Raw genomic sequence first — 15,593 nt, forward strand, 5'->3', positions numbered from 1 at the left:
GGACTAGAATGTTTTTTTCTTTAGATATTACTAGTTTAAGTATTATGGTATAATTTGTCATACAAAATTACTCTACTTTAAAAAAAAAATCAGTGCTCAATTATAAGACCTTCGATGTTGTATGCTCACAAGAAAGTAAGCTAAGTGCTGCAGAGATTAGAATGTTACAATGGATAATTGGTCATGAAAGAAATATTGGATTACAAGTACAAGTATTAGAGAGAAAGTTGGGATAGCACCAATTGTAGAAAAGAGGTGAAGTCTATCTTAGATAGTTTGGGCATGTGTGAGAATCAATGTTGTTAAATAGCAGCCATAACGAAATGTTGTCCAGGTTTTCTGCCAGCTGCAATAGGCAATTGGTGAAGCGCCACCTGCTATGGCAGCACCATAGGTCTCAATCCTATGTTAATATGGAAGAATCTAGGCCATTGGGAACATTGGTTAGAAAACTCGGGGAAACAATTGTAAGAAGAGTAGGAGAGATGGAGAAGAATTGTCTATTAGTTGGAGATATAGGTCGATCCATTGAAACATATGTGGATTTAATATGTTGTCAATCCCCCACTATCCCGGTGCAGTGGAGGGGCTCGCCACGATGCCACCAACCGGGAAAACACGTTCGACGGTAGCGGCGCTCCCGGCCGGGATCCCGCTATCATCGCGACCCGCTATTGGACCCACTCTAGGGCTTTTTCAAAAACATAAGTTTATTTATTTATTCTTCATTAAGTGTATCTAGTTCATTCTCATCCACTTAAGTCCTAATTTTTTACTATTCTAAACCCACAAAGGGGTCTGTTCAGCATTGTTTTGTTCCGTTCTCACTCTGTTCAACATCATTATGTTCTTGCTGTGTTGTTTTCGTTCTTTTTGTGACATTGTTTTGTCTACTCTGTTTCTTCTGCTTTGTTCTCTATTTTGTTGATTATGATTACAATTAGAACTTGATTTTGATGTTAGATTTTGGTTATTAAGTACAATTACCCTTTTAATTGTGTATTTTGCTATTTTTTTAGTATTTTTGTATATTGTTTGTATTTTATGTTTAGTTTATATACTGATACCGACTACATAGTTGTCTGATATTAGACATGATTTGTTATAAGATATTTTGGCGATGTTTGATCTACATTGCTGTATACTATTACTAGTTTTACTTTACTATCCATGAGGTGTTAGCCCAATGGTAAGAGCTTGACCTTTGTAACCTCATGGAACAGAGTTCAAATTCTCTCGAAGATGGTTATAAAATGGTCGTTAGTGTCACATTAATTAAAAATAATTTCCCTTTCCTCAATTGTTAAAATTTAAACTTGTTTTGCTTTACTAGATTAAGTATTTTTATAATAATACAGCCAAGAGCATGTTGAGAGGACTTGTTTGTTGGACTATGTAAGACTTAAGCATATTAGTCTTTTTTGGAATACAACTTTGCTTTGTAGTGGTGCAGTCTTACTATTTTGGTTTTAAAATATAATAATAATAGTAAAGATTTGCATTTACATACCTGTGATATGATATTTTTACTCTAATGAAGTCATCTTAACAGTTTCATAATGACAATCTGCAGTAGAAGTGATATCTTATGGCTTCCTTCAAAGCATTTTTGAACAGTCCAGTTGGTCCAAAAACAACTCACTTTTGGGGACCTGTTGCCAACTGGGGATTCGTAGCAGCTGTGAGTTTCACTCGTATGATCATCTTTTTATGATTTTAATAAAGTCCAGCATTAATTTACTTGACTAGTCAAGTCTACAAAATTGGTCTCAACCTTTGGTTATTGTAAGTATGACTAATATGCCAAAATTTTATGTTGAAAAGGGGTTGGCTGACATCAATAAACCTCCAGAAATGATTTCTGGCAACATGACAGGAGGTTTGGCACCTTACTTTTCTTGAAAAGTTGAAACTCTTCTTGGCATATATATGGTCTGTTGATTATTTCATCTGCTTTTTTTTTTATGCAGCAATGTGTATTTATTCAGCATTGTTCATGAGATTTGCGTGGATGGTACAGCCACGAAACTATTTACTTCTTGCATGTCATGCTTCAAATGAGACTGTTCAGCTCTATCAACATACCCGATGGGCTAAGGCAGAAGGGTAAGCAGCTAATGCGCAAGCAAAACGAAACAATTGTTTTGCTGACGATTATCGGCAATACTTTGTATATTCTCTTTTATTGAAATTGTAGATGTATTTTTGTCATTATCTGACGTGCACGCAGTTTCTTATGATTTACCACTGTCATTGTGGTTTCTAAGGAACCCCTTCTCTATTTTCTTCTTTCCACTTATCTCAATTTTAAGTGGTCTTTAAATGTAGTGTTAGTATTTTATTTTGACTGAATGGAGCTATAAATGTGAGATTACTGATAAAAGTTTGTATATTTTGCAATTTTTTTTGTAGGTATCTCTCGGGGAAGAAGGAGAAAGCTTCATCAAGTGAATGAAGTTTTTTGAAAAGATTGTGTTTGAACTTGTCGATTTATGAATAATTGATTGATAGAATTGATTGTAAGAAAGGGATCGTGGAAACTAAATGATTGAGAATTTGCAGAGTATTTGCTTTTGTAAGGATATCAAATAAGTATATTATCAAAGGTTTGATGGTTTTTAAACTGCCCTAGAGAAGTCTTTCAACTTTTATTTTAAGTTAGGAAGGGAAATTGATATTTATTCAAATAATGACATTAACTATCATTTTACGCCATTTTAGAGAGAATTTGAACTTCATACTATGAGATTACAAAATCAAGTTCTTACTATTGAACTCACATTTTATGGACATAATTTTTAAACTTGAAACATACAAGTTTGAGCAAAATAAGTATAAACTGTAGCTTTTCAAGGGTATCACTTGTTATGCAATGTAATGATGGATGAAATCCAGACTTGTTGGTTTAGTAATGAAGGAGTATAATAGATACCTCTAATACATAAACAATTCATGCAAAAACAGAAAATAGTACTAGAAAGCAGAGGAAGAACCTAAGTAAGTAAAAGTACTGGAGAACATTACTCTACTAGAGAGTAGAGAATAATAAAACTCAACGCAAACAAGCAAATATGTCTTATTGAAGTGTCTCTTTAGTCATTGAAACTTGGAAATAATGTAAAACTTCGACACCCCGTTCTTGTAAAGTATAACGTCAGCAATAGGGTTGAATATGTTTGTTGGGTAAACGAAACCGCTGAAATAAAAAGTGATTCTAAAATAAATTAATAGTAGTTTCTCAAAATTATTTATGCGATAGACAAGAAAGGAAGATGCGACACAATTTAAAAACTCATAACTTAACTGAAAATGACTTTATTCTTTGAAAATTTTGAAATTGTTCTTTATCAATTTTTACTTGATTTTCTCTTTTTTCTTCTTCTTCTTTCTGCGACTTTTATCTAGACTTTCTTTAAGGAAGTTTTTTTCTCCTCTTCGATTTTTACACATTATTTTTATTTTTGTTGTTGTTTCTATTCCTTTTATTTAAATCATTTTATATTTTTTTATTCATATATTGATAAGAATGTATTTTTACTTTTATAGATTTATTTATTGCTTTTTGATAAATACTATACATTAATCTATTTTGAAAAGTGTATTTCAATTGTTCGTAACTTAGACACCAAATACTTTAGATAACAAAGATTCTATCAAGTAAAGATCATGAATAATCAAACGACAACATACATATAGTAATTTTAGAAAAGAGAGAAATTAATGTATTTAAAAAAATGACGTCCTTAATGATAATTTGTAGTTTAAAAAATCGTTTTTATAAAATTGTATAAAAACAAATTAAAAATCATTTAAAAATATCATTTTTATAATAATAAACAAACGAAGAAAAAAATTTAAAACAAAATTCTAAATTTTTTAAATTAAAAATTATTTTTATTTAAACTCAAATAAACGCACTAATATTTGTAGTTTTTGCTGCTCATTTCTTTTATGAAATTGTGTTTTTTAAGTATTGATTTGATATTGGTCTTATTTAACTCACTAAAAAAATACATGAAAGGAAATAGTATTTGATAGTGTATACACTTTATATATGACACTAATTTTCTGGTTATTCTTTCAATCCCAATATGTTATTTTTTAAAACAAAAATTTCAATAGTTATTTTTAAATAACATTATATTTAATAATAATAATTAAAAAAAAAAAAGTAGAATAAAATAACGATGGTATTGTATTGGCATTGCAGGTGAAGAATAGGAAGAGGGGTGAAATCGATTCGAGAAAAGTGGTATCTGGAGAGAATAAAAATGGAGGGTACAGACACGGCAAGAATAAAGGAAGAAGAAGAAGAAATGAAGCCGTGGGAGCAGCATTCGAGCGTAATCAAACTCCCTCGCTATGACTACAATGCTCCGTCTTCACTTCTCACTCACTCTCATTCTGCCTTTCTCATCACTTGTACCATCAGTCTGTTCTTAATCCTTCTCTTCTTTATATTACTTTTAATTCATTCATATATTACTTTTAATTCACACCTTTTCAGAGCGGGAGAAAAGCGCTACTAAAGAAGCTATTCACATCCTTCACAACTTCCTCGCTAATCGTACTTCCTACTTCCTACTCCCTTTTTTATATTATAGGGTTTTCTTTTTATTAATTCAACATTCATTTCCTATGTTTATTGCCATTGCAGCTACAGATACTTCACTCGCTGCCCTTTCTTTGGTTAAACTCACAAGGAGTGGATTGATACTTTTTATTTTTCCTAATAACATATTCCATGACACTCTTAGTATTGTCTCTAATATCATTCAGGCTTTGGAATCCAGGAACTTAACTTTCCCTCTGTAAGTATATCATCTCCTGCTTGCTTCTGTTATAATAATTTAAGGGAAATGAACCACAAACACTGGACATCACAATCACATTCACACATAGATACTGATAATAATTTATTTAAGAAAATAGAAATCATTGATTGTAACCACATATGTCGGTGTCAACGCCTTCAATTTGAAGTGTGGCCGCTACATTAGGGATTTAAGGATTGATAAAAATATGGATTAACGAATTCTATTTATGAGTTGTTGTTTTTATTGATTGGATATGTTATTTATGTAGGTTGATGGACGTATACTCGTATTGTACAAATTCCTCCTTTCTGTTTTGGTACTAATAATGTATAAATTTCTGCTGCAGTTGGTGCCATCGCATTTTACCTATCCAAGCTACCTGTAGTTTGAAAGAAAAAGAACTACAAGAAGTAGTATCAACGCTTGTTAAAAAATTTGTGGATGCTAAACAGGACAAACTTGGACGGCCTTTAAAGGTTCAATTCAGTATTACCTTTTAGTTGTAACTACTACGTCATGTTTTTCATAAGCTAACAAAAGTATCTTGGACTCGTGGCAATTCTCATCACTTGAGATACTGGAGTACACTCTCCCACTATCCCCATTGCCAAAGAATAGCCAACATTTTTTATGAAAATTTCAATATGAATGAAGCTGATATCAGAATGCTGGCTTAGTATATGGGGATTCATAAGATCTTAATTGTTTTGACTTTCTACATGTATGATGCCCAATAATGTCAGAAGAACTGAGATTTTGTTCTGTCCGTTGTTTGGAACTTTCTCAACTTTGTGATTGAAAATATTATCTTTTGAAATTAAATGATTTTTGGAGATTATGAAGTATATATTTCTTAAACGAATTTAGCTCCAAATAAGTTTCAGACAATAATTTATTTATACACAATATGATTCTGCTTTCAGAGTTGACTATTATGTTAAAAAATAACGCATGCTTGATGTGTATGTTAATTGACTTTGTAGTTTGCTGTTGGGTTTAACCGAAGAGGGATAGAAGAGACGAAGTCTGTGAAAGAAAATTTAAATGCTTTGCTGGACCGCAGTAAATGCTTCGAAATAGTGGCTTCCGCTGTCAATAATGTTGTGAAAGATTCAGTAGTGGATCTCAGGTCTCCAGAGGTAAAAATATGTTGTTGTACTGCATTAAACAAACTATAACTTTCGGTATTCACATTTCACATACATTTACGCATGATTTGAATAAATACTTGTTTTGCAGCTCTCTGTTCTTGTTGAGGTTCTGCCCCTTTCTGGAATACCTAATGGGTCCATAGTGGTTGCTGTTTCTGTTCTTCCCAGCAACCTGGTTAGTACTAAACCGCGACTCTGTGTCAAGGCCCTTAATCCCAATAATACCAAGGAAGGGTCATTGGCGCAATGAGAAGGACTGGTTCTATGATACTGTTTCACTTCAGCATGCTTTAGGGGCTAGTGAACACTGTTGCATTCTCAGGTTGTTTTCTTTATCCTGGAAATATCTGGTGGGTTTTGTATGACCCTGCAAATGCAAATGGAATGAACCAACAGTGTAATGTAGTCCCTCCTAAGCCATGTACTATTATTCTCACCCTTTCTAACAAGTAAAAGCTGTAGCCACTTTAGCTTTACTCCACCTATTTATATTTATGATGCGGCTAACTTATTATTAAATATGATTTTGTGAACTCAAGCAGTATACGCTTTATTCAAGCTGAACATGTTATTGGCTTTTTCCTTCGTTTGTTCAGTGGTTTGTGTTATGTCAGGGTTGCTTAAAAATTTAAAGTACGACATATAGTATATTTTTAAAGAATGAAAATGGTTCCTGTCATTTCTTTTTGAATCTAAGGAGATTGATTCTCTTTATATTATTTTGAGAGATTAAGATTCCATTTTCATGTTCATCTCTGTCATGAAAATGGTTCCTGTCATTTCTTTTTTGAATCTAATTGGACCCTCTTATTGTCTACAAGCCCAAACAAAACAAATAGATGAACATGTTCAGAGAAAAATAGAATGAAAACTAGGTTGGACTACATGGGTCCAATTAGTAGAGGCTTTTTGGACAAAATTGTCTCTCAAGCTTGATGACCAAACAGTCCACGCTCTCATCATTGGGCTCGCCCGTAAATTCCATTATAGTATATACACTTAGGGGTGGGAATAGGCCAGGTCAGGCCAGGCTTTGCAAGGCCTGAGCCTGGCCTACGATTAATTTTTTAGGCCTAAGTCTGGCCTACGGCCTATCATAGGCTTTTTTTTCGGCCTGGCCTGGCCTTTTTAAAAGCCTGGCCTGGCCTGGAAGCCTATTTAAAAGCCTTATTCATATTAAAATATTTAAATGCTCTTCACATACCAATATCAATGTACATATCTATATATATTAAACAAAAAATAATTTTTCTAACAAAATAATTTTTAAAAAATCTGAAACAAACATCCTTTAAACCCTAAAACATAATTCTTGGTTTCAAAGAATAGATTTTTTTTTTGAAACAAATGTACCAATTATTACCTCTCAAACAAATATGGAAGGACTACTGAGTTATTGACTAATTGAATGAGTACCGAATATGGAACGACTACCAAATATGGAATGATTATCGAATATGGAATGACTACTGAGTGATTGTCTAATTGATAAAATTTAAAATAGGAAATAATATTATTAATATAATAATAAAAAATAATATTAATAAATAATTAAATATATATAGGCCGGCCTGTCAGGCCTAATAGGCTTCTTTATAAGCCTGAGCCTGACCTATTTAAATAAATAGGCTTTAAAAATAGCCTGAGCCTGATTTTTTTATTAAATAGGCCAGGTCAGGCCAGGCCATAAGTAGGCCAGGCCATAGGCCCCTGTCGGACGGCCTAGCTTATTCCCATCCCTATATACACTCTCAAGGCTAAGCTAGTAATACCTGAAAGATTGTATCCAGTTCCACTTCAGTTAAAAAAAAACCTGTAGTTACATGTATTAGTAGTTATTGACCATTAATTTGATATCAACCGGTTTACATTACACATGACCAAAATCATCATTAAATCATCTTAACCGTTGATTTCAAATCGGATGCCAAATCTAGTAATTGCCTCTAATCCAAATGCGACAATATTGTTGTCTGTGCTGCTGCATAGCTTGTGAATCTACTTAAGATGATTTAGAAATCAATTTCCTCTCCAAGCTAGCTTGGGGGAGGGGAGGGGGTGTCACTAATTAGAGTATGTGTAGTCTTTTTTAAAAATATTTAAATAACAAGTTATAATGCAGTTGCATTATAGCAAGCATATGCTAACCCGAACCCTAAATTTGTTATATTTAAACTATGAGTGAAAACGAACTTAATCTCAGTCATTTAATTGTTAAAAAATAATATCTCAGTCATTTAAACTATATGATTGACAAATTTCTACTTAAAAATTTTAACTAGGATATTCTCATAACTAGATTTGATGAAGTCATATGAAACTTGAATACTGTTGCTTTATTACTGTTCCAATAGATGTGTCTTTCTTGTTGTTGTCATTGTTAGCCTCACAGCACCCATTTGCATACTAATCATCTCTAGAAAGTCTATTAAAAAAAATTAAAATTCTGATTGAAAAGTCACCCAGTGAAGAGAGACAAGAAAAATAGCAAAAGTGTAAGCAAAGAGAATAAAGAAAGAGGTACAGTGAATTATGCCTAAAGTAAAAGATGTTACAGTGAACTATAGCATCAAATCAATTGCCACATATAGCTAAAGATAGGTCTAAATTAATCCTTTCTTTCACAGTAGATGTTCTATAACAGTCTTTGTAGCTGCTAAACCCATCAGGGTTAGGACAGCATGAGATTGTCTCACTGATTCCACTTGCCGAGTTAGAAGCATTACTTGTCTGAGGTGAAGGATTTTGCAATGTGAGTGACAATGACAACTCATACCCTCCTACACCTTCAACTTCTACATGTGCTGTGTCAGTTTTCCTAAGTCCATTAATTGCCCCTGACGGGGTATTTCTGTCATTCACATTAGTAGCCTGTACAATTGACAAACACACATAAGAAATGGTTACATGTCAAAAATATTCTCACATGGAAAACCAACATTTTTATAAAATTTATCCATAACGTTCCTATACCTTGTACCAAAATATACTACAAACTACTAATATTAACATATGAAAGTAACAAGTGATAATGAAAATATTAAATATCTTTTAGTAATAGAGTAACCCCACATTTTAATGTAGGTTATCCTTAGTTTTTGGAAGGGTGAGGACTGGAGTTAGTAGTAATTAAAAACGACATGTGACTTGAAAAGAAGTATTGACCATATAAATGCAATGAAAAATGACAAACATAAATTTCCAATTGAAAAGTCATATTCCAATAATTAGGCAGGACCAGTGAATGTGAATAAAACTCAAATAAAGGAGCGGTTAATTTAGAAGAGTCACGATGACCCTTTCGGCCACAATGTAAATGCAAACAAACCATGGTAATATTTATTAATATTCAAGAATTATTCTGTGCTTTTTAAATTAGATAACATTCAAAACTTATTCTATGCTTTTTAAATATTTATAAACGATAAATATTTTTTATGTTTTTTTTAATATTAATTAATAATAAGTATTTATCTCGTATGTTATGTACTATTATTTTATTTTTATTACTATTAATTTTTTTAGTGTTTAAAAAAAAGTAAAAAATAAATCCCTCTCATTATTTATAAATGAAATAAAGAAAAAAATAAATAATTAATAAATAATTGTGTAATCATTTTTTATATAAATTATCAACACCAACAAATATGTATCTCTCTCAATATTTTATATAAATAATTATGTAATCATTATTTATGTGTAATTTTTTATATCAACTAAATAACTAATAAAGTATATTATCATTTACTTTTTAAATAGACATTATTATAATTTTCTGAATACATCTTTTTTTTATATTGACCGTAGATTTTGCCCAAAGAAAAGCACTCCAATTCCTAACCATTATACTTATTATAGGTCGTACAAGGGGACCAAATCAATCTCTAACCACTTACTAGGGCAATTAAATGTGTTTGAATAGAATAATAGTATATTTATTTATGTTGACAACTTTACACAATTTTTAGCGTGTTCAATCAGTGTTTTCAAGTGTGGTTTTCAAAAAACCAACTCCTTAAGAATAATGGAGGAACAAAGTCACAAACAATAATACTACGCACAATTAAATAAATTACAGCTGCAAAATGTAAACAGAATCAACATCCAAGGAAGGTGTCCCACGGTCTTTACTTTTCAAAACAAAATATGGCTAAAATAAATACCATTTTGAGTGAAAACATTTTTCTATAGGGAACATTCTAAAAGGTTTCTTTTCAAAGCAAAAAAAACTTATAAACTTATATTATATGTATTATATAAAATCAAACGAGGGAGTGAAAGAAATAAATTTTATTATTACAAAATGTCATAAAATATCTTCAATTAATCTATGTATAGATATACAGTATACAGTTAAGATTAAATCATCTTGCTCTTCATTTTAAAAGTACTTCTCACTTAATAATTTTGTACTTCCATCTATTAATTTGTGTTAAATTTATTTGATAGATATTCATTATGATATAGACAATTGATTAAATAATATATTACTTGATATATATTTAGTTTTATGCTAAAATTACAAAAATCACATTGAATTATTTATTATGATTTTTAGATTCAAACCGAATATAAAATATAGAATGCACGGGCAGCAGGGGGCAGCTGTGAAAACCAACGGTTTGGCATTAAACTCACAGAACGTGGATCCCAAAAGATTTTAATTAAATATTTGACAGGCAAAACGTAAGATCTTACTGAACAAAAGTTCAAATGTTAGGAAAATACATTATACATATACTACTAGCTATAGCCTCTTAAGCTAAGCTAAGCTAGCATGGCAGTGAAATTAAACCCAAAACCAACATCACACTCCAATTAAGCTCAAAATATACTCTGTACTACTAAAAAAGCTACTATAGGAATAGGATCCAACAAAAAATTATGAGATTATGGTGTATCCATTTTTTTATCATTTAAATTAATATTTTTAAATCTTGTGCTTTTCTCTAGCTCTTATGATGACAACATCTATAGAGTATATAGGATAAATGTAATAAAAAAAATACATAGGTGAAGGGTGCAGTTGAGAAACTCACCTGAGGGAAATCAGAATCTTGGTTATGAGATTTGAAAGAAGTGATGTTTTTGGCAAAATGTGATAGGAGAGGGGGGTATGTTGTGGAAATGGGGGTATGAGAAACTCCTTTGTTTTGATCATCCATGGTATTGGGCTGTTGTTGTACATAATCATAAAAACAGTACGGATTTGTAACTGCTTCATCACATATTCTATTGCTGCATTGCTGCTCACTACAACTTCTCCTCTCTATTCTACCCCTGTGTTGTGTACGTAAACAATTCATATCAAAAGTTATTCATTTCAAATATTCATAAAGTTAAAGTTACCTTTCCAAAGTTTAATATCAACTAAATTTGTTTCTCTCACTCTTTTATACTTTACCACTATGTTCAAAAAGTTTGAAATTATTTCAAGAGTAAAATAAAGGTAAAATTATTTTATAGTACCTTTTTGTGAAGTTATTACTTTGTCCAATGAGGGAATCAGATTCTCTTCTCATGAGTTTTGAACAAGATTGCTCCACATTCACTTCATCAACACATCCATCATCATTCTCTTCATGACATTGGTTTCTTTGTTGTGAGCTTGTCCTACCTGATAGGAAATTGTAATATAAATATACATTCATAAAAAATTTATGAAGGGTGTATAGGTAAATTGGATTCACATCAACAATAGGAATAAACTTTGTTGTACATAAAAGCTATGTATTTTTTAGCACTAAAAATATAATATTTTTATACCATTAGAAGAAGATTTACAAGGACATGAGTTCGTTATTCTTGATACACAGTTTTGGCATGAACTAAAATATTAAAGTGCGAGTAATAAATGAGCATTGTAGTCTTAGAGTTCCCAGTTATACATAAAGCAAATTGTTTTGGAAATTAAAAAAAGTACCAAGAGAAGAAAGAACAATAGACTGAAGTGTCTTTGCATTCAATGCACATAGGATGCAAAGTAAAGATGACATAACATTGAAGAAGAAAAAATATCCTTGTTGAGTAAAGAAGTATTGTTTACTACCTTGTCTTCCCAATTCACCTCTCATGCTCCTATACATCTGGTTAGAACAAAGAAGGAAAACCAATAAATAATAATAATAATAATAAATAATAATAATAATAAATAATAATGAAAATGAAAATGAGAATGAAAAGAACCTGAAGATGGCTCTTGACATGTGAAATAGTGAGGCCTTTAACATCCATAAGCTGAAGAACAAGTTTAGGGGTGGCCTCTACAAAGGAGACAAAAGAAAGAAAGAAATAAATAAAAAGAATATATATAAGAAAATATATATGTGAAAATGAACTTACTATGATGACCACCAAGGGTATGAATGGCATTAACAAAGCAACGATGGAGTTCAGGAGTCCATCTTAAACGAGGAACCTTCGATCTAACATATTGTCTCACTGCTCCTTCTCTTCCACAACTATTACTCATTTTTTTTTTTGGTTTCAAAATAAGTGTTCTTTATTGAATATATATATATATATATAGGGAGAGTGAGAAAGGAGAAAAAGTAGTAATGTACTTTTTGCTTCCTAGCTATGAAAAGAGAATCCAGCTGGGAGAGAGAGAGAGAATATAAATGAGGAGAGAAAATGAAAAGACGAAGAAAAATGGAGTGAGAAGTCTGAAAATTCCTTTAGGACATAACATTGGTGTCACTGATTATACCTGATATATCTCATGGTGGTTGCTGTACCTTTTGTGGAATTGCCAATCACACACATTAAGGATCCAAAATATTTATATGCCAAACCCTACAAATCAATTTTATTCAAATAAACCTTTATGATAAAGTAAACAAATTCTATTATGTGTTATAATCTTATAAAAAATAAATTATATATTTTTTAAATTTAATTTATTAAATAAACATTAATCGAGTTAATATTACAATTATAAATTCAAAAAGGAAAATTCACTCATAATTAAAATTTAACTAATTTTATTAATAAATAAATAAAATATTTGTAAATAAAAATGAAATATAAATATTTTTATATTGATTACACATACATAATTTGCAAGTGTAAAAGACAGTTATAAATGGTCCAAATCGATAAATTTTTGTATCAGAGTGTGTTAGGCTATTCCTTCCTCCTAAAAAAATAAAAAAGGAAACAGAGATAAAAAAGAGGAGTTGTGAGTTGGTACAGAGAAGAGAGAATAGAAGAGAAGAAGTTACGAGAAATGATTACAGCTATGGCAGAAATGCAATTAACATAACAGTAGATCGATCGGTGTTTACAATTTCTCAACTGCCTCGCTTTGACCATAGACTGCTTTCTTTCTCTTTCTCTCTCTAGCCTGCTACATACGCCAACCTCCTCATCATCACTCTGTAACACTAATACCCCATTCTCACTTTTACCCTTTAATATCATTCTCATACCCATTTCTATCCTTTCCTTACGCCCCACGCTTTTACCTCTCTGCTTCCATTTCGAATATATGTTTTCTTTTTTCTTTTTTCTTTATTAACCTTTTTTATCCTTCTTATATCACTATTTTGCCCTTCAATATATCCCTCATACCACCAATAAATCACATATATTCTTTTTCTCTATTTTTTCTATCTAATTATTATCTTCAAATTACATATTATTTCTTCTCATTTTTACGTGTCTAATTAAATGATAATTTATGGTGCTACAATAGTTAAATGTATGATTAATTTAATGTATTTTTTAACTGTTTGGTTAAATAAAATGATATAAAAATTTCTTTACATCTAAAAATTTATTAAATTAACTATACTGAAGTTAAAACGTATTCATTTACTTTATAATTCCAAACCTTATGTTTAAAAGTTTTAGTTATTTTAATGTGTCTATTAACAAAACTATTATATTAGTAACGATAGTAACTTAAAAGTGGTTGCTTTTAATTCAACAGTGGAGATATAACCTAATCAAAATTTATAATAAAGTGACTATAGTAATGTCTTTTTTTTTTGGTTACAAGTTAATCTTATTTTGATGTATTATCATATTTATAGGTATATTGTTGTTTATGTTATTATTTTGAAAGTTATAAAATTATTTAAAAATTTATTTATTTTTAATTAAACAACTTTAAATTTTTGTTTTATCAATAAATTACATCAAATTGAATAAATAAATATTAATTTTTCAATTCAATAGTTAAAATTTCCATTTTGAATTAGCCAAAGGCAAGAAATGAAAAGTTGATAAGGAATATTGTATCACATCTGTTTGTCCTAAAAGAGGCGAAATATTCAAAATGCCTTCTGAATTAATGACTAGACATCTCTGTTAAAGTCTTAAGGGAATACCTTTCTTGTCACAAGCGAGAAGGAAAATCACAAGTCAACTATTTGGATTGGAAACTTTATACTTTATACTATAATTTTGATTAACATTTTAGCCAAATAAGAAAACCAGTGAGACAAATAATTTTACAATTAAAAAAATCCAGACCTGGTGATGCCGTGGTGGTACCAAATTTCCAATCCCAAGTTGACACTAATAAATTTAAATATTTTGTTTTTTTACTCATTAAATTTATATATCTAGCACCTCGAAATTACGCCATGAAATATCAACGGCTGAGATTGTTGGAAGGATCTCTACGTCAACGTGATAAATTCCGTATGTGGAATTTTAACTCAGAACTATTGTCAATCTACTATCATTCAACAGCTGAGACGTGCCATCAAAATCAATCAATCAACTTTCTTTATTGTTTTCTTTTTTATAGGTATATATCATTAAATATATTTTCAAGAGTCCACGTTGAATTAAATATTATCTCTTAAATTTTAATATTATAGTAAATTTTAGACCTGTTTCCCGATTTATTAATTTTAAATAATAATTTAATTTTTTATATTAAAATATGTATCAATAATTTTATTATTTTTTCACAAAAATTTATAAAATTTATCAAAAATCTTCAAACAAAATTTATAAAATTCGATATCAAGTTCAAAAAAGTTCATATATTAAATAAATTTTTATTTCCTTCTCCAACAACGTCAAATTAATTTTATGAGTTTTGTTTGAAAATTTTAATAAGTTTTTTGAATTTTTATAAAAAAAATTATAACATTATTGACATAAATGATCAAATTATTACTTAAAATTAAATAAAAGACTAAATCTAAAAAAAAAAATATAAAACTAAAGTGTTATCTAAAATTAAATTAAAAAATTACGAAAAAATTTATACTTAAATTATATCAAATATATTAGAGTTATGCTGAAATAGATGTGTTAAGAGACTATATCCATAATTGTAGAATTATATTAATCTCAATTCCAATTTTAAAATTATATCAATTTTTTTTAATCGTTCAATACCCTTCCATATTTGTTAATAATTCAAACATAAAAATAGATTAAAATATAATTTTTTTTCTTTATTTTTATAATATATTTGTTTTTTTATTTAAATCTTTTATATTTTATAAAATTATTAAAGTTTATGTTTTTATTAAAGACTAAAATGATTTGTCAAAACAAAAAAGACAAATTCAAATATTACATAAAAAATAAAAGACAAAACGAATTAAAAAAATATAAATAAATAAAATATTAAATAGAAAATAAAAGACAAAAGTTATTA

The 15,593-nt window shown here is 29.7% G+C and overlaps 3 protein-coding genes across 5 annotated transcripts in view; 2 read left to right on the top strand and 1 right to left on the bottom strand.

Moving 5' to 3' along the window:
• The window catches only part of LOC101495225 (mitochondrial pyruvate carrier 1), a 3,124-nt gene extending 501 nt beyond the window's left edge, over nucleotides 1–2,623 (top strand). The window contains exons 2-5 of the mRNA XM_004497112.4: nucleotides 1,574–1,681; nucleotides 1,825–1,879; nucleotides 1,971–2,106; nucleotides 2,413–2,623. Coding sequence (XP_004497169.1) covers nucleotides 1,589–1,681; nucleotides 1,825–1,879; nucleotides 1,971–2,106; nucleotides 2,413–2,455 — 327 coding nt within the window. The 5' untranslated portion in view covers nucleotides 1,574–1,588 and the 3' untranslated portion in view covers nucleotides 2,456–2,623. The remainder of the gene's footprint in view (nucleotides 1–1,573; nucleotides 1,682–1,824; nucleotides 1,880–1,970; nucleotides 2,107–2,412) is intronic.
• Nucleotides 2,624–4,198: 1,575 nt separating this feature from the next.
• Nucleotides 4,199–6,550, top strand: LOC101495873 (uncharacterized). 2 transcript variants are annotated; one of them, XM_004497114.4, is made up of 6 exons: nucleotides 4,202–4,431; nucleotides 4,508–4,567; nucleotides 4,658–4,811; nucleotides 5,164–5,293; nucleotides 5,801–5,956; nucleotides 6,057–6,550. In XM_004497114.4, the coding sequence occupies exons 1-6, from the start codon at nucleotides 4,272–4,274 to the stop codon at nucleotides 6,216–6,218; spliced, it is 822 nt and encodes a 273-aa protein (XP_004497171.1). In that variant the 5' UTR covers nucleotides 4,202–4,271; the 3' UTR covers nucleotides 6,219–6,550. The 2 variants fall into 2 exon arrangements, with proteins under 2 accessions (XP_027189028.1, XP_004497171.1); XM_027333227.2 differs by having other exon boundaries at nucleotides 4,199–4,431; nucleotides 4,508–4,811.
• Nucleotides 6,551–8,396: 1,846 nt separating this feature from the next.
• LOC101496204 (myb family transcription factor MOF1-like) lies at nucleotides 8,397–13,326 on the bottom strand. Of its 2 annotated transcripts, none has more exons than XM_027333430.2 (8): nucleotides 13,205–13,326; nucleotides 12,678–12,763; nucleotides 12,311–12,564; nucleotides 12,155–12,231; nucleotides 12,018–12,054; nucleotides 11,438–11,585; nucleotides 11,008–11,248; nucleotides 8,397–8,839 (listed from the first exon to the last, which is right to left on the bottom strand). In XM_027333430.2, the coding sequence occupies exons 3-8, from the start codon at nucleotides 12,438–12,440 to the stop codon at nucleotides 8,543–8,545; spliced, it is 930 nt and encodes a 309-aa protein (XP_027189231.1). In that variant the 5' UTR covers nucleotides 12,441–12,564; nucleotides 12,678–12,763; nucleotides 13,205–13,326; the 3' UTR covers nucleotides 8,397–8,542. The 2 variants fall into 2 exon arrangements, with proteins under 2 accessions (XP_027189231.1, XP_027189233.1); XM_027333432.2 differs by lacking the exon at nucleotides 13,205–13,326 and having other exon boundaries at nucleotides 12,311–12,429; nucleotides 12,532–12,564; nucleotides 12,678–12,902.
• Nucleotides 13,327–15,593: the final 2,267 nt, after the last annotated feature.

This window comes from Cicer arietinum, chromosome 4 (assembly GCF_000331145.2).
Source record: "Cicer arietinum cultivar CDC Frontier isolate Library 1 chromosome 4, Cicar.CDCFrontier_v2.0, whole genome shotgun sequence".
Taxonomy (NCBI): domain Eukaryota; kingdom Viridiplantae; phylum Streptophyta; class Magnoliopsida; order Fabales; family Fabaceae; genus Cicer; species Cicer arietinum.